General features: G+C 40.4%; 1 protein-coding gene across 1 annotated transcript in view; it reads left to right on the top strand.

Annotated features, from left to right (window-relative positions):
• Nucleotides 1-16,207, top strand: part of REXO5 (RNA exonuclease 5) — a 66,040-nt gene extending 49,833 nt beyond the window's left edge. The window contains exons 13-19 of the mRNA XM_068969196.1: nucleotides 2,372-2,476; nucleotides 2,960-3,097; nucleotides 7,070-7,162; nucleotides 11,091-11,307; nucleotides 11,553-11,737; nucleotides 12,878-12,996; nucleotides 16,126-16,207. Coding sequence (XP_068825297.1) covers nucleotides 2,372-2,476; nucleotides 2,960-3,097; nucleotides 7,070-7,162; nucleotides 11,091-11,307; nucleotides 11,553-11,737; nucleotides 12,878-12,996; nucleotides 16,126-16,207 — 939 coding nt within the window. The remainder of the gene's footprint in view (nucleotides 1-2,371; nucleotides 2,477-2,959; nucleotides 3,098-7,069; nucleotides 7,163-11,090; nucleotides 11,308-11,552; nucleotides 11,738-12,877; nucleotides 12,997-16,125) is intronic.
• Nucleotides 16,208-22,687: the final 6,480 nt, after the last annotated feature.

The following is a 22,687-nucleotide window of genomic DNA, read 5'->3' as shown; positions in this document are numbered from 1 at the left end:
TTTGGAACCAGTCCATTGTTCCATATCAGAACAACAATTAACATAGGCATGTAGTTATTTTTTCCAGATTTTTGTCAATTTAAGTTCTGGATAATTAAAAGTGAATTTATGCACCAAAATTACATCAATACAAGTGTATTATGTTTATGTGTGTTCATGTATTTACCTTAAGTGGAATACTTTCATGTTGTTGTCTAGTATCCTTTCATGTTAAAGGACCCCTCCTGTAGCATTTCTCATAAGAGCAAGCATAGTGATGATAAACTTCCTCAAGTGTTTTTTTTTTAACCTTCATTTTTAAAGCATAGTTTGCTGGATAGTTTTCTTGGTTGATGGGGTTTGTTTGTTTTTTAGCTTTTTGAATTTTTCACTCTTTTCTGATTTATAAGGTTTCTGTAAAGAAATCCACCGATAATCTTATGAAAGCTTCCTTGTATGTGATGAATTGCTTTTCTCTTGCTGATCTCAAGATTCTCTCTTTAATTTTGTCTTTTAACAAATTTGACTGTAATATGTCTTTGTGTTGGTCTCTTTGCATTTATCCTGCTTGGAGTCCTTTCAGTTTATTGAATTTGTATGTTCTTTCCTTTGCTCAAATATAGGGGTTTTTCAGCCATTATTTCTTCAGATAAGCTATCTGTCCCTTTTTCTCTTCTTCTGGGATGCCTATATTTTTCTATATTAGTCCTCTAGATGATGTCCTGTAAGCCTCTTAGATGCTATTTGCTTTTCTTTATTCTTTTTGCTCTAACTTAGTGATTTCAAAGATATATTTTCAAGTTTGCCTAATCAAGTCTGATGTTGAAACACTTTAGTGAATTTTTCAATTCACTTAATGTATTTTTCAGCTCCAGAGTTTATTTATATAGTTGCTGTCTCTTTAATGAAATTCTCATTTTGTTCCTGATTTCATTAGTTGTTTATCTTTGTTCTCTTTTTAGTTCACTCTGTATTTCTTTAGGGCAGCTACCTCTCCCATTGTTAGGGCCTGGCATTGTGGAAAGGAAAGCTTTCACTGATCAGCTCAGAGTGAGGTTTCAGGACCTCTCAAACCTACTTTGAGGATGTGTTATCACTGAGCTTGTGCAGGTGCTTTTAGTTGTCTTATACTCCCCGAGCAGCTTGTCCCTGTTTCCTTTCAGAACTTGTAATCTGTTGCTCCTCCTGACATCTGCCTTTGGAACTACAGCTCTAATGTGCAGTGATTACAAGTTCATAAGATGTGATTACATCTGTTTTCAGTGGCTTACAAACAAGGCTGCCAGTCCTATCAGTGGTTTGAGTCAAGTGAGACAGAAACTAGTCCCTCAGGCAATGCCCAATCTAACCATGACATTGAGTGCATGGTCCACTCTTGTTTCTGTCCAGAGGGAAGATCCTCAGTATGGGAAGTTTCCTCCATGTTGAGCTCTTCTAAGTCAGATAGTGCAGGCATAGATGGGTATACAAAACTGCATATTTTCCTTTTCCTTTTGCTGGGATCCCTTGTTGTTTTTGTGTCTGGTTGCTGTAATTCTCCACTGGTCTCTTATATTCTTGCAAAGATATTTTGGCTTACGTAGTATTAAAGTGGCGTGTGTGGGAAACTGAGGGCCTAAAGCTTCCTTGTACTCTTACTGATGTCAGGCTCTCTTTTTTCTTTTTTTAAAGTGTTGATGGTTTTTTTGAGAAAGATGTACTAGGAAGAGTAAATTTATAATGCTCTTGTGAGGGATTGGTATTTATCTTTTCCTATCTTTTATTTCTCGTTTTTCCTTAATTTCTGTCTTGATTTTTTTTTTTTTCCTTCACTGCAGTGGCTCCAATAGGGTATTGCCTCTTCTCTAAATATCTGATTTTTCCCCAGAAACACTGTTTCTCTGAGGCTGTCAAGTCTCTTCCTTGTAGTCAAGGGCTTGAACCTTCAAAGTTGTGACCTGTGTTCATTGTTTTGGCATTTAGTTGTACTTTTTTCTGGGGCTGATTTTGTTTGTTTCACCCAAGCCTTCTGTGCCCCTTGGTTCCCTGCCCCTCAAAGTCTCTTGTACCTCTTCTCCCTCTTTATTCACAGGCTTGCAGCAGTGTGGGGTGATGGTAGCTCTGTTGGAATTTAACTTGTTTCTTTACTTACAGGTAATTTGAAGGTTGTAATAGTCTGCTTCTTAGTAATGCTAGAGATCTGGGTCATATGTGATTCTGTTCTTTTTACTGATTAGATGGTTTTTTACAAGGCTGTGTGGTGTCACCATTTTTTTCCAGACCTTGAAGTCAGCCTCATATTGCTTTTTAATATGGGTAAGAAGACAACCATTGTTTATATTACTGTGGCTCACCTCCACAAGCCACAATAGACTAGATTCTTGCCTCATCCAGGCTGTGCTGTTTTCTACAGGTTTTTGAGCAGGCTAGAGTGGAAATCCCCCTGTTTCCCTTCAGCATCGTGCAGTTCTCTTTTGAACCCTTTTCACCCAACCTCACTGAAGAGATGAACAAGAGGGTAAGTGAATGGGTTCTACTAGATGATTTATTTGATGACATTATAATCTCCTCCAATTAAGGAAAGTAATACATACTTATATTAAGTTTACTATATATTTATCTAAATTTTTTCTATAGGTATATTAGCATTTACATTTTTATGATGGGAATCAGACTGTATTCTATTTTACAACTTTATTTTTTCACTTAACAGTATATCTTAAACATCTGTTCATAACACTATATAATCTTTCTGCTGCCTAGTTTTCTATTGTAGGATATACCTATTAATTTCAGCATTTGGATTTGATAAAATTTTGTTATTCCAAATAATTATGCTGTGAAATCCCTGTAAACAAATCCTTATACATTTGACAGGTGTTTGTGTTGAGAAATTCCTTGAAAGGATTTATCCCATATTTCAACTTATGGTTTCTTTAGATTTGACTTGATTCTCTTTCCACATCCATCTCCTCACTGTATTCTGTTATTTCTCTTATAGATAAAGGTCAAGTGGACAGAGATGTCAACTGTCTACGCTGGGCCATTTAACAAAAATTGTAACCTCAGGGCTCTGAAGAGGCTGTTTAAGAGTTTTGGTCCAGTCTGGTCAATGACTCTTGTTCTTGAAACACATCAGGTAATGAGACAAGAAAACTTAGATTTTTGACCTTCTAATCTATTGTGGTAAATTCAGATGCCTTCTAGGGCCATTCAGATACTAGTGATTTGTCACCAACTGGAATATGAGACATGCTCTGTTTCATGGGAACAGTGTTGACCCACAAGAATGTGTGCCCAGTATTGACAAGATCTGATTTTTTGAGAATCAAGAAATCTGCCAATACTCATACTGCCTCCGATTTTCTTAAATATCATGTTCAGTTCAGTTTCAGTTCAGTCGCTCAATTGTGTCTGACTCTTTGTGACCCCATGAACCACAGTACACCAGGCCTCCCTGTCCATCACCAGCTCCCAGAGTCCACTCAAACCCATGTCCATTGAGTGGATGATGCCATCCAACCATCTCATCCTCTGTCGTCCCCTTCTCCTCCTGCCCTCAGTCTTTCCCAGCATCAGGGTCTTTTCCAGTGAGTCAGCTCTTCGCATCAGGTGGCCAAAGTATTGGAGTTTCAGCTTCAACATCAGTCCTTCCAATGAACACCCAGGACTGATCTCCTTTAGGATGGACTGGTTGGATCTCCTTGCAGTCCAAGGGATTCTCAAGAGTCTTCTCCAACACCACAGTTCAAAAGCATCAATTCTTCAGTGCTCAGCTTTCTTTATAGTCCAACTCTCACATCCATACATGACCACTGGAAAAACCATAGCCTTGCCAGACAAAAATTTTATCTACTGGTTTAATGTATCTTATGTACATTGGGTACCTGCTTGTGACCTCAGCTTTAAATGATAAAATGCCCTTTCAAAAAGACCAGTAGCTTCCATGTGTTGTAAGTCTGTAGGGCTTAAAATCCAAAGTATGCTCATAACTGGGTTAAGATATCGGAGGAACACGACCTCTTTTTTTGTTGCTATTAGCTCTCAAATCTTTTGGAGTTAAGGTTTGTTTATTAGTTTGTTGCATATGTTAGTGCATGTTCAGTCATTTCAGTTGTGTTTGACTCTTTGTGACCATATGGACTGCAGCCCACCAGGTGCTTCAGTCCATGGGATTCTCCACTCAGGAATACTGGAATGGGCTGCCATGCCCTCCTTCAGGGGATATTCCCTACCCAGGGATCAAGTCCACATCTCCTGTGTCTCCTGCATTGCAGGCAGATTCTTTATCACTGAACCACTGGGGGAAAAAACCTGATAGTTTAATTACTTTTACTTTTTAAGAAATAATACTTATACATGGTTTTAAAAACTCCTACTTTTTTAGAAGGATGTAATGAGCAAGCCTCCATCTTCACGGTTTAGAAGAAGTTGAATAAAGACAAATTTTTATATGAAGCAATAATAACATTATAAGCACAGTACATAGAGACAGAAAACCATGAAAAGAATTGAAAATAAAAACTTAGAACATCTTTAGAATTATATACAAAAACTGGTAACAATGAGGGCCTCCAGGGAGAGAGGAACTAGGTGATTAGAAACAGGTTAGGGGAAGACTGTTCACTATAAATTTTTAGTACCTTTATAATTTTGACATAGGTAACTGTTATCTAGTGCAATAAACTATTACATGTAATGGCTATTCAATATAACATTATAATAACTATTAAGTTTAGTAACTATTAAAACAAAGCAAAAATTAAAGTCTCCATAGTGATCTAAGTGCAGAATCCTAGGTGTTTAAAATGTTCTTTCCACAAATATTTTATTAATGTCTTTCCTACACCTAAAAATAGAAATAAAAAGATCATCCCTGGGAAGATAGAATGAGGGATAGAAAGGGTATGTCAAGGGACTGTAACTCGTTCCTTTAAGTCTTATTTTTCTTTCTTTCTTTTTGTATAATACACATACAATTTGCCTTTTTAGCCATTTTTAAATATAGTCGAGTGTTATTTAAGTACGTTGTCTTCAGAACTTTTTCATCATCTCATACTGAAACTCTGTACCCATTAAACAGTAACTCCCCAGTCCCCTTTACCCCAGTCCTGTTAAATACTATCATATTTCCTGTCTTATAAATTTGACTACTCTATATTACCATGTAAGTGGAATCCTACAATATTTGTCCTTTTGTGTCTGGCTTGTTTCACTTAGCATAATATCTTCAGGGTTCACTCATGATGTAGTACGTATCAGAGTTCTTTTCAAGGCTGAATTATATTCCATTGTATGATTATACCACATTTTGTTCATCCATTCATCCATTGATGAATATTTGAATTGTTTCCACCTTTTAGCTATTCTGAATAGTGCTACTATGAAGTGAGCATGGATGTAAAAGTATCTAAGTCCCTGTTTTCAGTTCTTTTGGGTATATACACTAAAATAGAAATTCTGGGTTAAATGATAATTCTGTGTTTCATTTTTTGAGGAACTGCCATACTGTTTTCTATAGCAGATGCATCATTTTACACTTGCACCTGCAATGGCAAGGGTTTCAGCTTCTCCATATTCCAGCTGACACTTGGTGTTTGTTTTTTTGGGGAGGAGTGGAGGGGTGGGAACCCCATGTGGGATCTTAGTTCCCTGACCAGAGATCAAACCTGTGCCCCCAGCATTGGAAGCACAGAATCCTAACCACTAGACCACAAGGGAATTCCGCCAACACTTGGTTATTTTTGTTGTTTTTGGTTTGGGGGGGCATTTTTTGTTTTGATCCATCCTAATGGGTGTGAGCCAGGGTGGCTTCCCTGATGGCTCAGAGGTTAAAGCGTCTGCCTGCAATGTTCGATCCCTGAGTTGGGAAGATACCCTGGACAAGGAAATGGCAACCCACTCCAGTATTCTTGCCTGGAGAATCCCATGGACGGAGGAGCCTGGTGGGCTACAGTCCACAGGGTCGCAAAGAGTCAGACACGACTGAGCGACTTCACTTCACTTCACAATGGATGTGATGTAATATCTTGTGGTTTTTCTTGACTTCCATCTCCCTAATGATTAATGATGTTGAGTATCTCTGTATGTTTATTGGCCATTTGTATATCTTCTTTGGAGAAATGCCTCTCCAAGTCCTTTGCCTATTTTTTAATTGAGTTGTTTGATGTTTTTGTTGAGTCTTAGTAGTTCCCTATATATTTTAATTTTTAATTCTTATTTATTTGGCTATACCAGGTCTTACTTGCAGTTTGATCTTTGTTGGGACATGCAGACTTTTTAGTTGCAGAATATGGGATCTAGTTCCCTGACCAGGGATCAAACCCAGCTCCCCTGCCTTGGAAACACAGAGTCTTAGCCACTGGACCACCAGGGAAGTCCCCTATATATTTTGACTCCTTCAGTAGATATGTGATTTGCAAATATTTTCTCCCATTCTTTCTGCTGCCTTTTGACATTGTTGATGGTTCTTCCTCGATGCACATTTTGATTTAGTTCTCTCTCTCCTTTTTTTATTTTGTTGCCTGTGTCTTTGGTGTCATATTCAAGAAATCATTGTCAAATCCAATAAAATGAAGGTTTTCTATGGGAGCACTTTAATCTCTATGATGATGTTATGGCTTAGACTATCAATAGATTTAGCTATTCTGGTTTGATCAAATGGAAAAGCAGTAAATTTGAAGACACAAATCCAGTGGAAGAACTTAACCTCCAGAAATTTGTGGGAAAGCTGCTTATTTTAAAAATTAAGCTAATAAGACAAATGGGAATCTCTGTCTGTGACTTAGAGTGATGACTTTAGTGATTAATAATAAATAATATGAAAAGCAATTTAGGCAGTAAATAATTCTGTTGCTTACCCCATAGCACCCAGAGAGAGAAAGGCTTCAATTTTAAGTGACAAATTTAAGGTTATTTTCTGAGAAACCAGGTCCTGCATGTGGTGATTCTACTTAAAATGACAGTTTGTGATCACTGTCTAGCTGAGCACAGCAGGGACATCCATTCTGGTGACTTTGCCACTGTAGTTTAGGGGGACTCTAGTCCCAACCCCTTCTCTGGCAGTTTGAGCCTACAAAGCCAAAGTAAGAAAATCTTGGTGTTCCTGCAGCCACATCTCTGTATACAGTATGAAGTACTGGAAGCTGCCCAGCTGGCCATAGAGTCTTTGGATGGCATCCTGGTAGAGGGTTCCTGCATCAAGGTAAGGTCACCAGAGAAAGCATAAAGTAGTACTCTTCACTCAACCCTGTATTTTCCATATCCATATTTACTCAACCTTGTATTTACAGTGCTGTAAGACATAACAGCTTAGAAAAGCACCCTTCAGAAGCTTAGACATGAGACGTTCTATTATGGAAAGGCTTCATCCAAGCCTGGTATTCTTATAGTGGTGACCTGGCACATGATAACTTTCATTTTTGTCAAAATCAACCTGGGCTACATTGGCATTGTTCTACTCTTTATCACTCAGTTCAGTTCAGTTCAGTCGCTCAGTCGTGTCTGATTCTTTGCATCCCCATGAATCACAGTACACCAGGCCTCCCTGTCCATCACCAACTCCCGGAGTTCACTCAAACTCAAGTCCATAGAGTTGGTTATGCCATCCAGCCATCTCATCCTTGGTCGTCCCCTTCTCCTCCTGCCCCCAATCCCTCCCAGCATCAGAGTCTTTTCCAATGAGTCAACTCTTTGCATGAGGTGGCCAAAGTATTGGAGTTTCAGCTTCAACATCAGTCCTTCCAATGAACACCCAGGACTGATCTCCTTTAGGATGGACTGATTGGATCTCCTTGCAGTCCAAGGGACTCTCAAAGGTCTTCTCCAACACCATAGTTCAAAAGCATCAATTCTTTAGTGCTCAGCTTTCTTCACAGTCCAACTCTCACATCCATACAGGACTACTGGAAAAACCATAGCCTTGACTAGACGGACCTTTGTTGACAAAGTAATATCTCTGCTTTTGAATATGCTGTCTAGGTTGGTCATAACTTTCCTTCCAAGGAGTAAGCGTCTATTAATTTCATGGCTGCAGTCACCATCTGCAGTGATTTTGGAGTCCAGAAAAATAAAGTCAGCCACTGTTTCCACTGTTTCCCCATCTATCTGCCATGAAGTGATGGGACCAGATGCCATGATCTTCATTTTCTAAATGTTGAGCTTTAAGCCAACTTTTTCACTCTCCTCTTTCACTTTCATCAAGAGGCTTTTTATTAGTTCCTGTTCACTTTCTGCCATAAGGGTGGTGTCATCTGCATATCTGAGGTTATTGATATTTCTCCCACCAATCTTGACTCCAGCTTGTGCTGCTTCCAGCCCAGCGTTTCTCATGATGTACTCCGTGTAAAAGTTAAATAAGCAGGGTGACAATATACAGCCTTGATGTACTCCTTTTCCTATTTGGAAATAGTCTGTTGTTCCATATCCAGTTATAACTGTTGCTTCCTGACCTGCATATAGGTTTCCAAAGAGGCAGGTCAGGTTGTCTGGTATTCCCATCTGTTTCAGAATTTTCCACAGTTTATTGTGATCCACACAGGCAAAGGATTTGGCATAGTCAATAAAGCAGAAATAGATGTTTTTCTGGAACTCCCTTGCTTTTTCGATGATCCAGCAGATGTTGGCAATTTGATCTCTGGTTCCTCTGCCTTTTCTAAAACCAGCTGGAACATCTGGAAGTTCACGGTTCACGTACTGCTGAAGGCTGGCTTGGAGAATTTTGAGCATTACTTTACTAGCGTGTGAGATGAGTGCAATTGTGCAGTAGTTTGAGCATTCTTTGGCATTGCCTTTCTTTGGGATTGGAATGAAAACTGACCTTTTCCAGTCCTGTGGCCACTGCTGAGTTTTCCAAATTTGCTGGCATATTGAGTGCAGCACTTTCACAGCATCATCTTTCAGGATTTGAAATAGCTCCACTGGAATTCCATCACCTCCACTAGCTTTGTTCACAGTGATGGTTTCTAAGGCCCACTTGACTTCACATTCCAGGATGCCTTGCTCTAGGTGAGTGATCACACCATTGTGATTATCTGGGTCGTGAAGTTCTGTTTTGTACAGTTCTTCTGTGTATTCTTGCCACCTCTTCTTAATATCTTCTGCTTTCTGTTAGGTCCATACCATTTCTGTCCTTTATTGAGTCCAGCTTTGCATGCAATATTCCCTTATATCTCTAATTTTCTTGAAGAGATCTCTAGTCTTTCTCATTCTGTTGTTTTCCTCTATTTGTTTGCATTGATCACTGAGGAAGGCTTTCATATCTCTCCTTGCTATTCTTTGGAACTCTGCATTCTGATGCTTATATCTTTCCTTTTCTCCTTTGCTTTTCACTTCTCTTCTTTTCACAGCTATTTGTAAGGCCTCCTGAGACAGCCATTTTGCTTTTTTGCATTTCTTTTCCATGGAGATGGTCTTGATCCCTGTCTCCTGTACAGTGTCACGAACCTCCATCCATATTTCATCAGGTACTCTGTCTATCAGATCTAGTCCCTTAAATCTATTTCTCACTTCCACTGTATAATCATAAGGGATTTGACTCAGGTGATACCTGAATGGTCTAGTGGTTTCCCCTACTTTCTTCAATTTAAGTCTGAATTTAGCAATAAAGAGTTCATGATCTGAGCCACTGTCAGCTCCTGGTCTTGTTTTTGCTGACTGTATAGAGCTTCTCCATCTTTGGCTGCAAAGAATATAATCAATCTGATTTCGGTGTTGACCATCTGGTGATGTCCCTGTGTAGTCTTCTCTTGTGTTGTTGGAAGAGGATGTTTGCTATGACCAGTGCGTTCTCTTGGCAAAACTCTACTAGCCTTTGCCCTGCTTCATTCCGTACTCCATGGCCAAATTTGCCTGTTACTCCAGGTGTTTCTTGACTTCCTACTTTTGCATTCCAGTCCCCTATAATGAAAAGGACATCTTTTTTGGGTGTTCTAAAAGGTCTTATAGGTCTTCATAGAACCGTTCAACTTCAGCTTCTTCAGCGTTACTGGTTGGGGCATAGGCTTGGGTTACCGTGATATTGAATGGTTTGCCTTGGAAATGAACAGAGATCACTCTCTTGTTTTTGAGATTGCATCCAAGTACTGCATTTCAGACTCTTTTGTTGACCATGATGGCTACTTCATTTCTTCTAAGGGATTCCTGCCCACAGTAGTAGGTATAATAATGGTCATCTGGGTTAAATTCACCCATTCCAGTCCATTTTAGTTCGCTGATTCCTAGAATGCCAACATTCACTCTTGCTATCTCCTGTTTGACCACTTCCAATTTGCCTTGTTTCATGGACCTAACATTTCAGGTTCCTATGCAATATTGCTCTTTACAGCATCGGACCTTGCTTCTATCACCAGTCACATCCACAACTGAGTATTGTTTTTGCTTTGGCTCCATCCCTTCATTCTTTCTGGAGTTATTTCTCCACTGATCTCCAGTAGCATATTGGGCACCTACTGACCAGGGGAGTTTTCCTTTCAGTATCCTATCATTTTGCCTTTTCATACTGTTCATGGGGTTCTCAAGGCAAGAATACTGAAGTGGTTTGTCATTCCCTTCTCCAGTGGACCACATTCTGTCAGACCGCTCCACCATGACTCTCCCATCTTGGGTGGCCCCACACGGCATGGCTTAGTTTCATTGAGTTAGAGAAGGCTATGGTCCATGTGATCAGACTGGCTAGTTTTCTGTGATAATGGTTTCAGTGTGTCTGACGTCTGATGCCCTCTCGCAACACCTACCGTCTTACTTGGGTTTCTGGACTCTTTATCACTACTTAGATCCAAATGGTTTGTTTGTTTTATGGTTGCCCTTTAGCTTTTAGGGAAATCAATGGTATCTTCATGTTTCTTATGTAATGAAACCAGAATTTCATTGGTGTAGAAGGCAGAGAACTGATTCCCATTGCAGGTGGTGAGGTGAAAAGGAAAGGTAAGAGAGTATTATTTACACAAAAATATTTACATTTTGTATTTATTTATCTATTTTGTAAGTTTCTACCATAGTCCTTTGGGGCAGTTATCATTAGCCTCTGTATATAGATAAGGAATCTGAAGAATTAAGTTACTTGCTAGTATGTACCAGGCCTGTGGATTGAAGTAGTGACTTTTCTAGCACTAATGCCATCTTTTCTTGGTTAGGTGCAGAGGCCTGTGACAGAACTCACCCTTGATTGTGACACCCTTGTGAATGAGTTGGAACAAGATTCTGAGAACCGAGGTACTATATACCTGTCTGGAGTGAGTGAAACCTTCAAAGAACACCTGTTGCAACAGTGTAGCCTCTTCCTGGGCCTGGAAGCTATGATCTTGCCTAAAGATCTTGAAAGTGGAAAGCATAAAAGATATTGTTTCTTGAGTAAGTCTATGCCACCAAATATACCCCTGGGGAAGGAGATTAAAGATGGTGATAACATGAGATCAGAGAAAGGAAATGTTCACCAAATAGGCTCTCCTGGGCTGGATCAGGTCAGCATCTCCTGATTTTTTCCTTCTTCCTTGGCTCTGGGTGAGCTCCAACTTGGATGGTGATCAGTTTTGTTTTGGGTTTGTGTTTTTTTTTTTTTTGTCCTTAATAACAGAACAGAGTATTCTTGTTTTCAGGGTTCAAAACATTTGGCAGTGCCCAGAGGGCCCTCAACATTCTCACGGGCAAGGACTGGAAGCTGAAAGGCAGGCATGCCCTAACACCCAGGCACCTCCATGCCTGGCTCAGGGGCTTACCTCACGAATCAAGGCTACCAGGGGTTCGTGTCATACCTCCCCCTTCGGAGCAGGAGGCCTTGCAGGTGAGTGAGTTAATGAGTGTATCCTGGGGCTTGAGGGGGAAGGTAGCTCAATACTTTAGTTTTCTTGGTCTTGGTGTTGGCCTTCTTATATTTATGGAAATTAGTCATGAGGGTCCTAGCACTAATCTTCACTCTCCTGCTTCTTCCAGCCCTGGACACACCTTTCTTTCTCCAGGATATCTCATACTTTGTCTCCTCCAAACCTGCTAAAATCAAGTTTTCGAGGTGGCTCTCCAAGGGATTTTGAGGGGTTGATACAGGAAGTTGGAGAGCTGGACAAGTCTTAAGTGATCTAAGGTTTCCTGCAGTGTATATATACAGAAGATGATTTTTGGTGGTCATAGGTGGACCTCATTTTTCACTTTTTTTTAGTTATGAACTTTTTTTTCTAACATTTATTTAAGGTAACAACCATGACATTGAACCTATGATTACATGGATAGTATTATTTTAAAAGTGAAAGTGAAGTCCCTCAGTCATGTCCAACTCTTTGCGACCCCATGGAATGTAGCCTGCCAGGCTCCTCCATCCATGGGATTTTCTAGGCAAGAATACTGGAGTGGGTTGCCATTCCTTCTCTAGGGGATCTTCCTGACCCAGGGATTGAACCTGTGTCTCCTGCATTGCAGGCAGACTCTATCATCTGAGCCACCAGGGTTCCCTAGTATTACTTAGATGAAGCTAAGGAAGAAGGTGATTCACTTTAAAGAAAACCATTAGGGAATATCCAGCAGAAGGGTGAAGATAGGAGGTGAGTGGCTTAAGTTTGGGAAACTCTGCCCTAGTCTCATGTCCCACATTTAGCAGATGAGAAATAGAGATGAGAACTAGTGAATGATTTGCCCAGGTCACAAATATGCTTAATAGCAGAGGCCAGACTAGAGCTCTCCTTAGTGTTTTGGTTCCCCTAACTCAGGGCCCTGGAAGATCCATCTGGAGGAATGGACAGCAGCTGTCCTAAACTGACTTGAAAGCCTGGGGAGGCTGGGATGGGCCGGGAACCCTACAGTATAGATTCTGGCTTCACACTGAGGATTTGAACAGAGCCTTTCCTGGGAGCCTGAGGAGGAATGCTGACGTCTGTCCAAAAGTGAGCAGTGGGTACCCTGGCTGAGTGTCTATATTTGGCTTTGATTCTAGATGCTGAAGGTGGACCACCCAAAGATAGCTGCCTGGCACTGGGGCCGGAAGATAGGAACGCTCTACCACAACCTGTGTTCAGGCACCCTCTGCCTGATCTTGCTGCCAGGAACTAAAAGGTAAGGATTGAAGGGTTGTTCCTTCATAATTCTGACCTCTGGACTTAAGCTTTTATTGGAGAAAGGCCTTTGGTTGATATCCAGGCACATAAATGAAGACTGAAATGAATCATCTCTTTAACTCTCACAGTTCTAAGAGACAGGTTATTGTATTCCTATTTTCCATGTATTTGCTCTTCTATAACTACATTTTGTGGTCCCTCAAGGAGATGGCTCATCCCAGTTTAAAAGGCAGAGATCTTAGATCCTACAGCCTCTCTAGAACAAGAAGCATTTGAGTAAAAACTGGTCAAGAAGTTCTAGGCAAGGCACAGGCTCAGATGTGACCAGAGCCTACCTTTCCCACATATAAGGAATGTGTTCCTGTCTTCCCTGCCCTTTCCCCCATTACCAGTTCTGGTAACTTTTAAGAGATAAGGCCTGTTTTGTTGATTCTAAGCCTGAGGAGTAGTGGAGCAGGACTCTGGGTCTAGTGCCAGCTGTATCACTTAACTTTTCTGACAAGTAGTGGCCAAGCCACCTTCCCATTATGGATCTATTTCCCTTTGGTAAGATGAGGGATTTAAAATAAATCAGTAATTTTCAATACTTTAAACTATAAAAATGAAAGTGTTAATAGCTCAGTCATGTCTGACTCCTTTGCAACCCCATAGACCTGTAGCCCACCAGGCTTCATGTACTTTCCCAGGCAAGCATACGGGAGCGGGTTGCCATTCCCTTCTCAAGGGGATCTTCCCGACCTGGGGAGCGAACCCGCGTCTCCTGCATTCCAAGCAGATTCTTTACCACTGAGCCACCAGGAATCAGTTCTTTAAACTATAAAACCCTTTATTAAAGAGAAAAATTTTGATGTTAAATCTTTACTGAGGCATAAAGATGAACAGTTCTGAAATGGGTGAGTAGGTATAATGAACATGTGTATTGGGGGAGGAGGGAAAGAGGGCAGTGGCTCTTTTGAAATAAGCAGTTTGAAAATCACTAGACTGTATTATTTCTAATAAGTCCCTTAAAATTCTGACATTCTAGGATTATTTCACAGGCCTAGGGTTCCAGGTGGTGAAACATGAATGCCTCAGGCTTTGAATCCTGGATCAGAAGTTAATTTCCTGTCATAAAATTCTTATAATATGTATTAGGGCTACTAGTGAAACAGGCTACCTGCTGGGCAGCTTATGAGAATTACTGTCTCTGAGAAACAGAAATAATTACTAGGTGTTTACAGCAAAAAAAAAAAAAAAAAATCTTGGACTGATACACTTGAAACAGGCTTATAGGTAGACTTAACAGTAAGAGGTTAAAAAAGTGACCCAAAATTGCCAAAGAAAAAAAATGCTTTTTGGTTAACAGTGTGGTCTCTAAAAGGGGCAAACTTGAACTTACCTGGACCTAGTGCTATGGAGGTTGAGGTAAAATAGGCAAGTCTTCATGTACCAAGTAGAATACTTAGCTTGTAAGTATTCTACCCCCATTGTATAGGTAAATTAAGCAAGAGAGGGTCAAAGCTTCCTTCTTCTAGAAGTGGTTGGGATGTTCTCAGGGGATGAAGGCTTAGAGGCGGGAACACTGAGTCAGGGAGCAAAAAAGCTTAAGTTCTGACTGAGGCAAAGGTCCCAAAGGCATGTTTGACAAGTCAGGAGAAAACTGGAAAAAGCAAATCCTGTAGTAACAAAACCTGATGTTAGTCCTTTGTTTCAAGTTACACTCTCATTTCTGTAGTCATATTGATCTGTAGCCAGCAGCAGGAGCATTTTATTTCCCCAAGCTATAAGCCTTCTGTGTGACTGACTTCTTTTGGCCTCTTCTGTGCAGTGTCTCCATGATGCCAGCAGATAACATTTGGGAAACAGTGAAAGTGGCTCAGGAAGGAGGAGCAAGGAGAGTAGAAGATTTTCCCTCATGCTGGGAGCTTGACTCAGCTCTTAATAATTACTGCAATTCATCAAACCCTTAATAAATGTCAAAGTACTGCTAAGTGTTTTACATGCAGTTTTGGTTAAGGTTATTGCATCTCCATTTTAATAAGATGAGGAAAAGGCTCAGGTTAAGCAACTTGCCTAAGGTCATACAGCTAGTAAGTGCACAATTAATACCTGAATTGTGAAGTGTGAACTGTTACTTGTTCAGTCATGTCTGACTCTTTGTGACCCCATGGACTAGAGACCACCAGGCTTCTCTGTCCATGGGATTCTCCAGGCAAGATTACTGGAGTGGGTTGCCATTCCGTTCTCCCAACCCAGCGATCGAACCCTGGTCTCCTGCATTCCAGGAAGATTCTTTACTGTGTTTGAATTATGATTGTCTCTAATTCCAGAGCCACTCTCCAGCACTCAGAACTCCAGTTCTCCATACCCAAAAGGCCTGTGGCTTGTTAGCTTAGTTCAGACATTAGGTGGAGACAGATTCTGTGTTTGTCTTTGCTCATTTCTGCCTCCTCCACCTTGGAGAGCACCTCAGCCCTCTCACCCAATTCCATGAGTATTCACTATGATGTCGTAGGAAACTAAAATATATCAGGTGGCTCCTAAATTCTACGCAATGTGCTAGGTGTTTCACAACATAATTAAAAGTTAACATAAAGTTTTTAAACAGTGCCTGGCATGTGTTAGGTGCTACAGAAGTAGTTTTAGCAAAACAACATTCTAACAGCAGTTTTAAAAGGATTCTGATGACAGACTCTTGTTACCTACAGCAGTACCTACTCAAGGTACATAAGCTGTTTGGGAGGAGTAAACGAGGACACATCTACAGTTCTTACTGCTTGACTTGCAGTAAGTGCTCCATCGACATTAATATTAGCTGTTACAGTCTACAGTCCTTCCCAAAGCCTCGTGAGATAGTAATTTAAATATTTATCATTGAAGAAACTGAGTTTGAGATCATTCACCCTTAGTTGAGATGTGCCTCACATGTGTTAAGTGGCAGAGCAGTGATTTGATTCTGGGCATCTGGGACTAGTCAGTGTTCTTTCCACTGAACTATTTTCAGCAGGCACCTTTCCATAGGCTGTCTATCTACCTGACCCTCACCCCCATGGCACACACACATACAAAAAAACCGTTTCTCCTTTACCTTACTTTTTGTCAACAGGGTTGAATGAATGGTTAACTGTCTACTCCTCCTCCATTACAGCACTCATGGATCACTCTCTGGCCTAGGACTGATGGGAATAAAAGATGAAGAGGAAAGCACCACTCCAAATATGTGTTTGTGAGTCTGCCCACCACTTTCCAGGTGTCATTTCTTAATCCCTTGTGGGCAATGGCAGAAAATGTGGTCAGGCTGCAGGCACTCCACAGGCTGCCAGACCTCTCTATATAGCAGATAGTCTAGTCCATTTATATGGCATGTACAAATTTTCAATAAATACCTAAAATTCAAACCTCATCTTAAGAGTGAGGGGAGGCTACCAGTTTGTACTTTCTTTGGTGTCAGTGGGTTTATACACAAGTATTCTAGCAGGTGCTTATTTCATGTAGCACTCCTATTAAATGGTATACTGTATATAAGTAAGGAAACCAGGAAGAGAAAACCCAGACAGTATGTGGTTTGTTAAAGTTGTAACATCTGTGAAGCAAATTTCTGTAAGGCAAACTACTTTCTATTGAATGACTGTTGTAAAATTGAAAGAAAAAGGTTGACTGAAAATCTGGCAGGTCCACAGAGGAAAATAGAAGGCTCTTAGCTTTTCACCAACCCAGGAAACCCTCTTTCAGTTCAGTTTTTAGGAACGCTTCCTTCCAGAGTGACTGCAGTGTTACCCTTTACCAGTAGGTGCCTCCAACACCAGCAGTCCTAACTTAGAAGCTTCAATTTCAGTTAAAAAAACCTTTGCTTTTTAAAAAATTAACTTTCAAATTATCAACATTCTGTGTTGGAAAGGACATGGGCACAGGCACACACAGTTCCAAAACTGATAGCTGATACTAGCTGCCCTTCTGGAAAGATGAACTAATCTGTCAAGCAGTATGTATCATTCCAAAAAGCTCTGTAAATTGCTCCCTACCCTGGGACCCAGCAGCTCTACTCCTAGAGTATTATCCTACAGTAACAAGATAGTTTCTCAAAAATATGTATGGAGGATATGCTAAAGGGTTATTTGGTGGAATTCTATTCTTTAAAAATTGTGTGTGTGTAAATAAAATTTAGTGAAAGATGTACAAGCAGCAGCAGCAGACCTCTGGATCCAGACTTCCTGACTTCCTGTGAATTCCAGCTTTCCTACTTTTAGTTGTGTGAACCTGAATAAATTATTTAACACCTCTGTGCTTGGTACATAACAATGGTATACATCTTACAGGATTGTTGTGAAGATGAGATTATGCATTCATAGTATATCATAGGTTGTATAATGCATGGAGAGTTACAGAATACTCTGTATAGTTGAGTAGAAAAAAGATATGCATAGGCTTGGAAGAAAACCTGGAAGGCTATATGGCAAAATATGAACAGTTTTTATCTCTGGCTGGTGGGACTGGCAGATTCAGTTTTACCAAATGCTTTTCTGAAAGTAGGCTGGTTTGTTTTTTAAAATCAGCACATATTTGTTTTATAATCAGAAAAAAATAATTTACTTAAAATTAACTCTTAAGGTTGGGCATTTGAGTCTGTGTTTAATCCTTTAAATGCAACTTCCACAAGATTTGAAAGTTGGGAACCAGAAGCTAGAACTGAAGAGCTTGATTTTGGATTGAGATACTACCATTTGAAGTTCCCTTGTAAATTCCCTAGGTGGACTGCTGACCTCAGCTGCAAGGCCTTGAGAACATCTTGAAACAGTGTTGCTGGATTCTTTTCTACTGCAGAACTCCAAAGCTGTGGGAGTTTAGCTGCTGTTTACCTCTTGAGACTCCAGTCCTTAGACACAAAATAAATGTCTGCATGAAGGTTGGCACTTCAGCTCTGCTGCTGGGCCAGTCACTTAACCTTGTTTGAGCCCATTCCTACAGCTCTGTAAAATGAGGATGTATCTACTTTTAAGGATATGAATATTCAAAGATTCAGTTTGTGAAAAATGACTTAGTGGAATGTGTTATGAGTTATTTTCCCTCTCTGAGCCTGTTTCCTCATTTAAAATTTTTTTTCATTTTGGCCACAGCACACACCTTGACAGTTCCCCAAACAGGGCTGACCAGGGATTGAACCCAGGCTACAGCAGTGAAAGTGCAAAATATTAACCACTAGACCACCAGGGAACGCTGTTTCCTCATTTTAAAGATGGCAACATAATTACCTACCTAATAAGGTGGTTATGAGAATTAAATTAGGGAAACCCTACATTTTATTGAGGATCATCTTTGAACTGCAGACTCACAGAACAGATCAAGGCTCCCTGTGCCAAGAGCACTCCCTTTGCTCCTAGGGGCAGCCAAGGCTTTCCTTTTTCTTGATGGGTGGGGTGAAGTTTCCCCATGGGCCCCCAACTCTAGAACTCTGCAGAGATAGGCCCAGACCATAAAGTCTCTTGAGGCTCCTGTCTGCACACATTGTTCTTTCTGATGCTCCCACCTTTTGGAAGCCAAAGCTGCCAACTTGGCCTCTTGCAAAACACATTCCATTCATAAGTGCGTTTGTGCATTTTTCCTCCCACACCCTTCTAGGCAGCCACTGCTGAGCTGCCAAGGCAGCTGCTAGAGAAGCAACTTCTCATTTGGGGGAAAAAAGCAACTTGAAGGATTTTCACAGAATACTTGGTTTATGCTTTGAACATACTACTCCCAAACTTTTTAGCCTCCTCACCCATATGGGGTTGTTTAGTAAAACACTCAGCCATGTTATTTTCATTTCCTTCTGTCCCCCATTTTGTAAATTCTCATCTCTGTTATGAAGGAAACCCATTAATGGAAACTTGAAAAATCCAGAAGTTAAAATCATACCTAATCCCACCAGACCACTATTTTACAATCTTCTATCATACATTTTCCACTATTCAAAAGCACTTTTTCTTTTTTTTTTAATATTTGTTTATTTTTGGCAGTGTCTTCAGTACATGGGATCTTTCGTTGTGGCGCATAGCTTCTCTCTATTTCTGGTGCGTGGGCTCCACAGATGCCCCAGGGCATGTGGGAATCTTACTTCCCTGACCAGGGATCAAACCCACATCCCCTGCATTGGAAGGCAGATTCTTAACCACTGGACCACCAGGGAAATCCCTCAAAAGCAGTTTTTAATAGCTGCATAATATTCCAACATTCTGATGTGTGCCATAATTTCTAAACCAGTCCCAAGTTATCCCCAAATGATGCTGCCAATCATATCCTTGCACATCTTTGGCAGATAATTATTTCTTGAGGAAAAATTCCTAGAAGTGAATTTAATTGGGCTGAAGAGTATGAACTACTGAAGGTTTTTTAATTCCAGAAAAGTTTTTACCTTGCTAGCATTTTTTCAAATCTCTGTCAATTTGATAGATTTAAAAGTTTTTCATTTTAGGTTTAATTTAGGACTTAAAATCTATTTATTCAAATACCCTTTAGATTGTCATCTATTTTTTCCAGAAGCTTTTGGCCAATTGTTTTTCTCTGGAGTTGTCCATATCCTTTGCCCATGTTTCTGTTGTCTTTTCCATAATGAATTTTCCATTCTGAATTTTTAAGTTCTCTTTACAAATGTAGTGTTCATTTGTCAATTATTGCAAAAATGTTTCTAGTTTTTTAAGAGTTTTAGAAGTCTGTTCTTGTCTATAATGATATTGTTCTATTTGCTTTTATGCATAAAAAGTCTTGACTGATCCAGAGATAATTCAATATCCACTGATTATATTACATACATTTTTTAAATGATTTTTTACACATATACCTTTATTCCAACTTACTTTGGCATAACTTTTCACCAAATATTTAGATTTTATCCAATTACTCATCTTCACTTACACAGTAAAGGAGGCTTTATTGTAGTCTGTGTATTCAAGAGCCTTATGTCTGTCTTTTGTCCTGTCTCACACTAGGACCATATTATTTTGTAGCTCTGTATTGTAACACACTCACATTCTCAGCAGCAACACCCCAGATAAACATGGGCCCAGAGTCCTCATCAGCACGGATTACAAAACATTAGCGTTAGAGGCTCTGCTGCTGACTGCATTGCTGCCATATTTCACTAACTTTCCCAGCATCCCACAAGCTAAGAAGAGAATCAAGGAATATTACATAGGAAGAATGTAATAGAAGAGCCTTATAGCTTTCATAAGAGAGGGCATCCTTGGAAATAATAGCAAAGGAGGTGGGAGAGGTTAGGCTGGCTCCCTTGCCTTAACTTCCCAGGCAGAGTAACCCTTTAGGGTCTAGGTCAAAACCCAGAGTTAGAGAATGACTTCCGAAGCTAACCCAGCCATGTACTTTGGCAGCTGGATTTGAGGGGAAGGAAGAGGCCAGTGCTGAGCTGACTACAGTACTCTGAACCCTCAGAACTACTTTCAGTATACCATTCCACATACTTATCTGGTAATAGTATTAGTTGCTTATCCCTTATCTAGTCAAAAATTGGTTTTTAGCCATATAGCACCATGACAACACTTTGAATAAATGGTCCTGTATTCTATACAAGCATTCAAATCAGTAATCTTCACTTTATTATTTCCCATACCTCTTATTTGTAAGGCCCTGGTTGGGCTCATTAACTCAAGAAGCCAAAGAAGACACAAGCTCAAGAGCCAACTGGGAAAATAAGTTCATTTTTTAAGTGAGGAAAAAGTCATCCCCTAGATTTCCTGATGGCTCAATGGTCCAGAATCCACCCATCAATGCAGGAGATGCAGTTTCAATCCCTAGGTTGGGAATATCCACTGGAGAAGAAAATGGCAACCCACTCCAGTATTCTTGCCTGGGAAATCCCATGGACAGAGGAGCCTGGCAGGCTACAGTCCATGGGGTCGCAAAAGTCAGACGTGACTTAGTGACTAAACAACGAGGTCTACCACAGTTAGACTTCTAGAGTGTAAGAGCCAGAGGGAGCCATTAGGGACCATGTTATTCTAAGCCCACCATCTCCCAATTTGGCATAGGGAAGTTGAGTCCCCAAGAGAGGCAGTGACTTTTGAAAGGTCATGTGACCATTCCAATCCTCCTAATATCTGGATTCCCTGCATTACCTAACAGCCTTTGGAAACCTTAAACTTTTGTGTCTTAGGTGCTTTATAAATCATGGATGTTCTTTTAAATCCTAACATTGATAGAAATAACCGTCTCTCTTGATTTTATAGATGACTAAAAGGAAACTCAGAATTTCACTAACTTGCCAAAGATCACAGAACAGTAGCACCTAACAGTTTTCAGCTTGCCTCCTTTGCCTTAATCACTGCCAACCTAGTAGATATAGGAGCCAACTATTAAGAGTTCTAATTCACTTTTTATTCTTCATGGGAATCCACATCAGTTGGTAAGACAGTTTAGGTAGTGGCCCTGTGAGGACGCATTTGCTTCTTGCCTGTGAGTACTGGGACTTGAAAAGCCATTAAACTTGGTGAGTGGGAGATCAACATCCATATTTGTAGCTGGGGATCCTGTATGATCTGGACGGTTTTCCAAAGCACAGGATTTGCCATCCATTATGTTGGAAGAGGCTCCTGGTGGGTAAAGCTCACCCCAGAATGAAGTCACAGATATTTTTTTGTTTGGGGGGTGGTTTTTTGTTTCTTGCAGAACTGTCATTAGTCAAGTAAACAATTTATTAAGTCCAACAGCAGATTACCTTCCAAATAAAAAAGTAGACAATAATGTGTGTAACAAGTTAATAAAAATATTCAAGGAGCCATTTGGAGAGTGCAACAGTGCAGAGAATACAAATCAAAGTATTGACTTTTGTCAACAAGTTTGTACAACTTCAAGAAACAGACACGCTGGTCACAAACCAAGAGGAATCCACAAAGGTGGAGGGTCACATGAGCAGTGGACTCATCACCTCAGCGGGATAAGGCAGGGTATCTTATTTGTAGGACCAGTTTATCCAAGCCCCATTTGCCTATTGCTTCAAATCCCTCCTTTGAAACCTAGAATCATATTCATTAGTGCAACAGGTAAGAGCAATTAATAACAGACTCAAGGGGCTAGGACCAGGGTCAGAAGGAAGACACTTCTCCCAGAATAAATGTGTTGGGGGAAAAAACCACAGCAGCTGCTGAATGGCTTCCTTTGGCAATATGCAAGATTTATGTTGAAAGTTGTAGGGAAGGTGGGTGGTAGAAGAGCAGGCTCAGTTTTCAAAGAGAGGAATAGGGAGAAGGATGTGATAACTCCAGCACCTGAATCAGAAACAGAATCTGATGGTTACTCAATTTTGTTTTTCAGTGAGGAAAAACACCTGCAGATCCTCAATGTAAGGCAGTGCTAGTCAAGGTTAACCTGGATAAATGCTAATGATTACAACTTAACAAAGGTGTAAACTCTGAATGGGGAGTGGGCGGGAAACCCCTCTATATGATTCAGAAAACTGTGGAGTAAGAGGAGGATCAATGTTACATGTTCTCAAATGAGTCCCAATTAACACTTTAATAACTTAATAGTCCTTTTAGTCCATCTTGTTTAAACAAGGGCTTCCCACGTAGTGCTAGTGGTATAGAATCCACCTGCCAATGCAGGAGACATAAGAGGCGCCAGTTCAATCCCTGGTTTGGGAAGATCTCCTGGATGAGGGCATGGCAACTCACTTCAGTATTCTTGCCTGGAGAATCCCATGGACAGATGAGCCTCGCTGGCTA

Source organism: Capricornis sumatraensis, chromosome 3, assembly GCF_032405125.1.
Source record: "Capricornis sumatraensis isolate serow.1 chromosome 3, serow.2, whole genome shotgun sequence".
Lineage (NCBI taxonomy): Eukaryota > Metazoa > Chordata > Mammalia > Artiodactyla > Bovidae > Capricornis > Capricornis sumatraensis.
The sequence above is the reverse complement of the archived record's forward strand: the minus strand, read 5'-3'. Positions and strand labels throughout refer to the sequence as shown.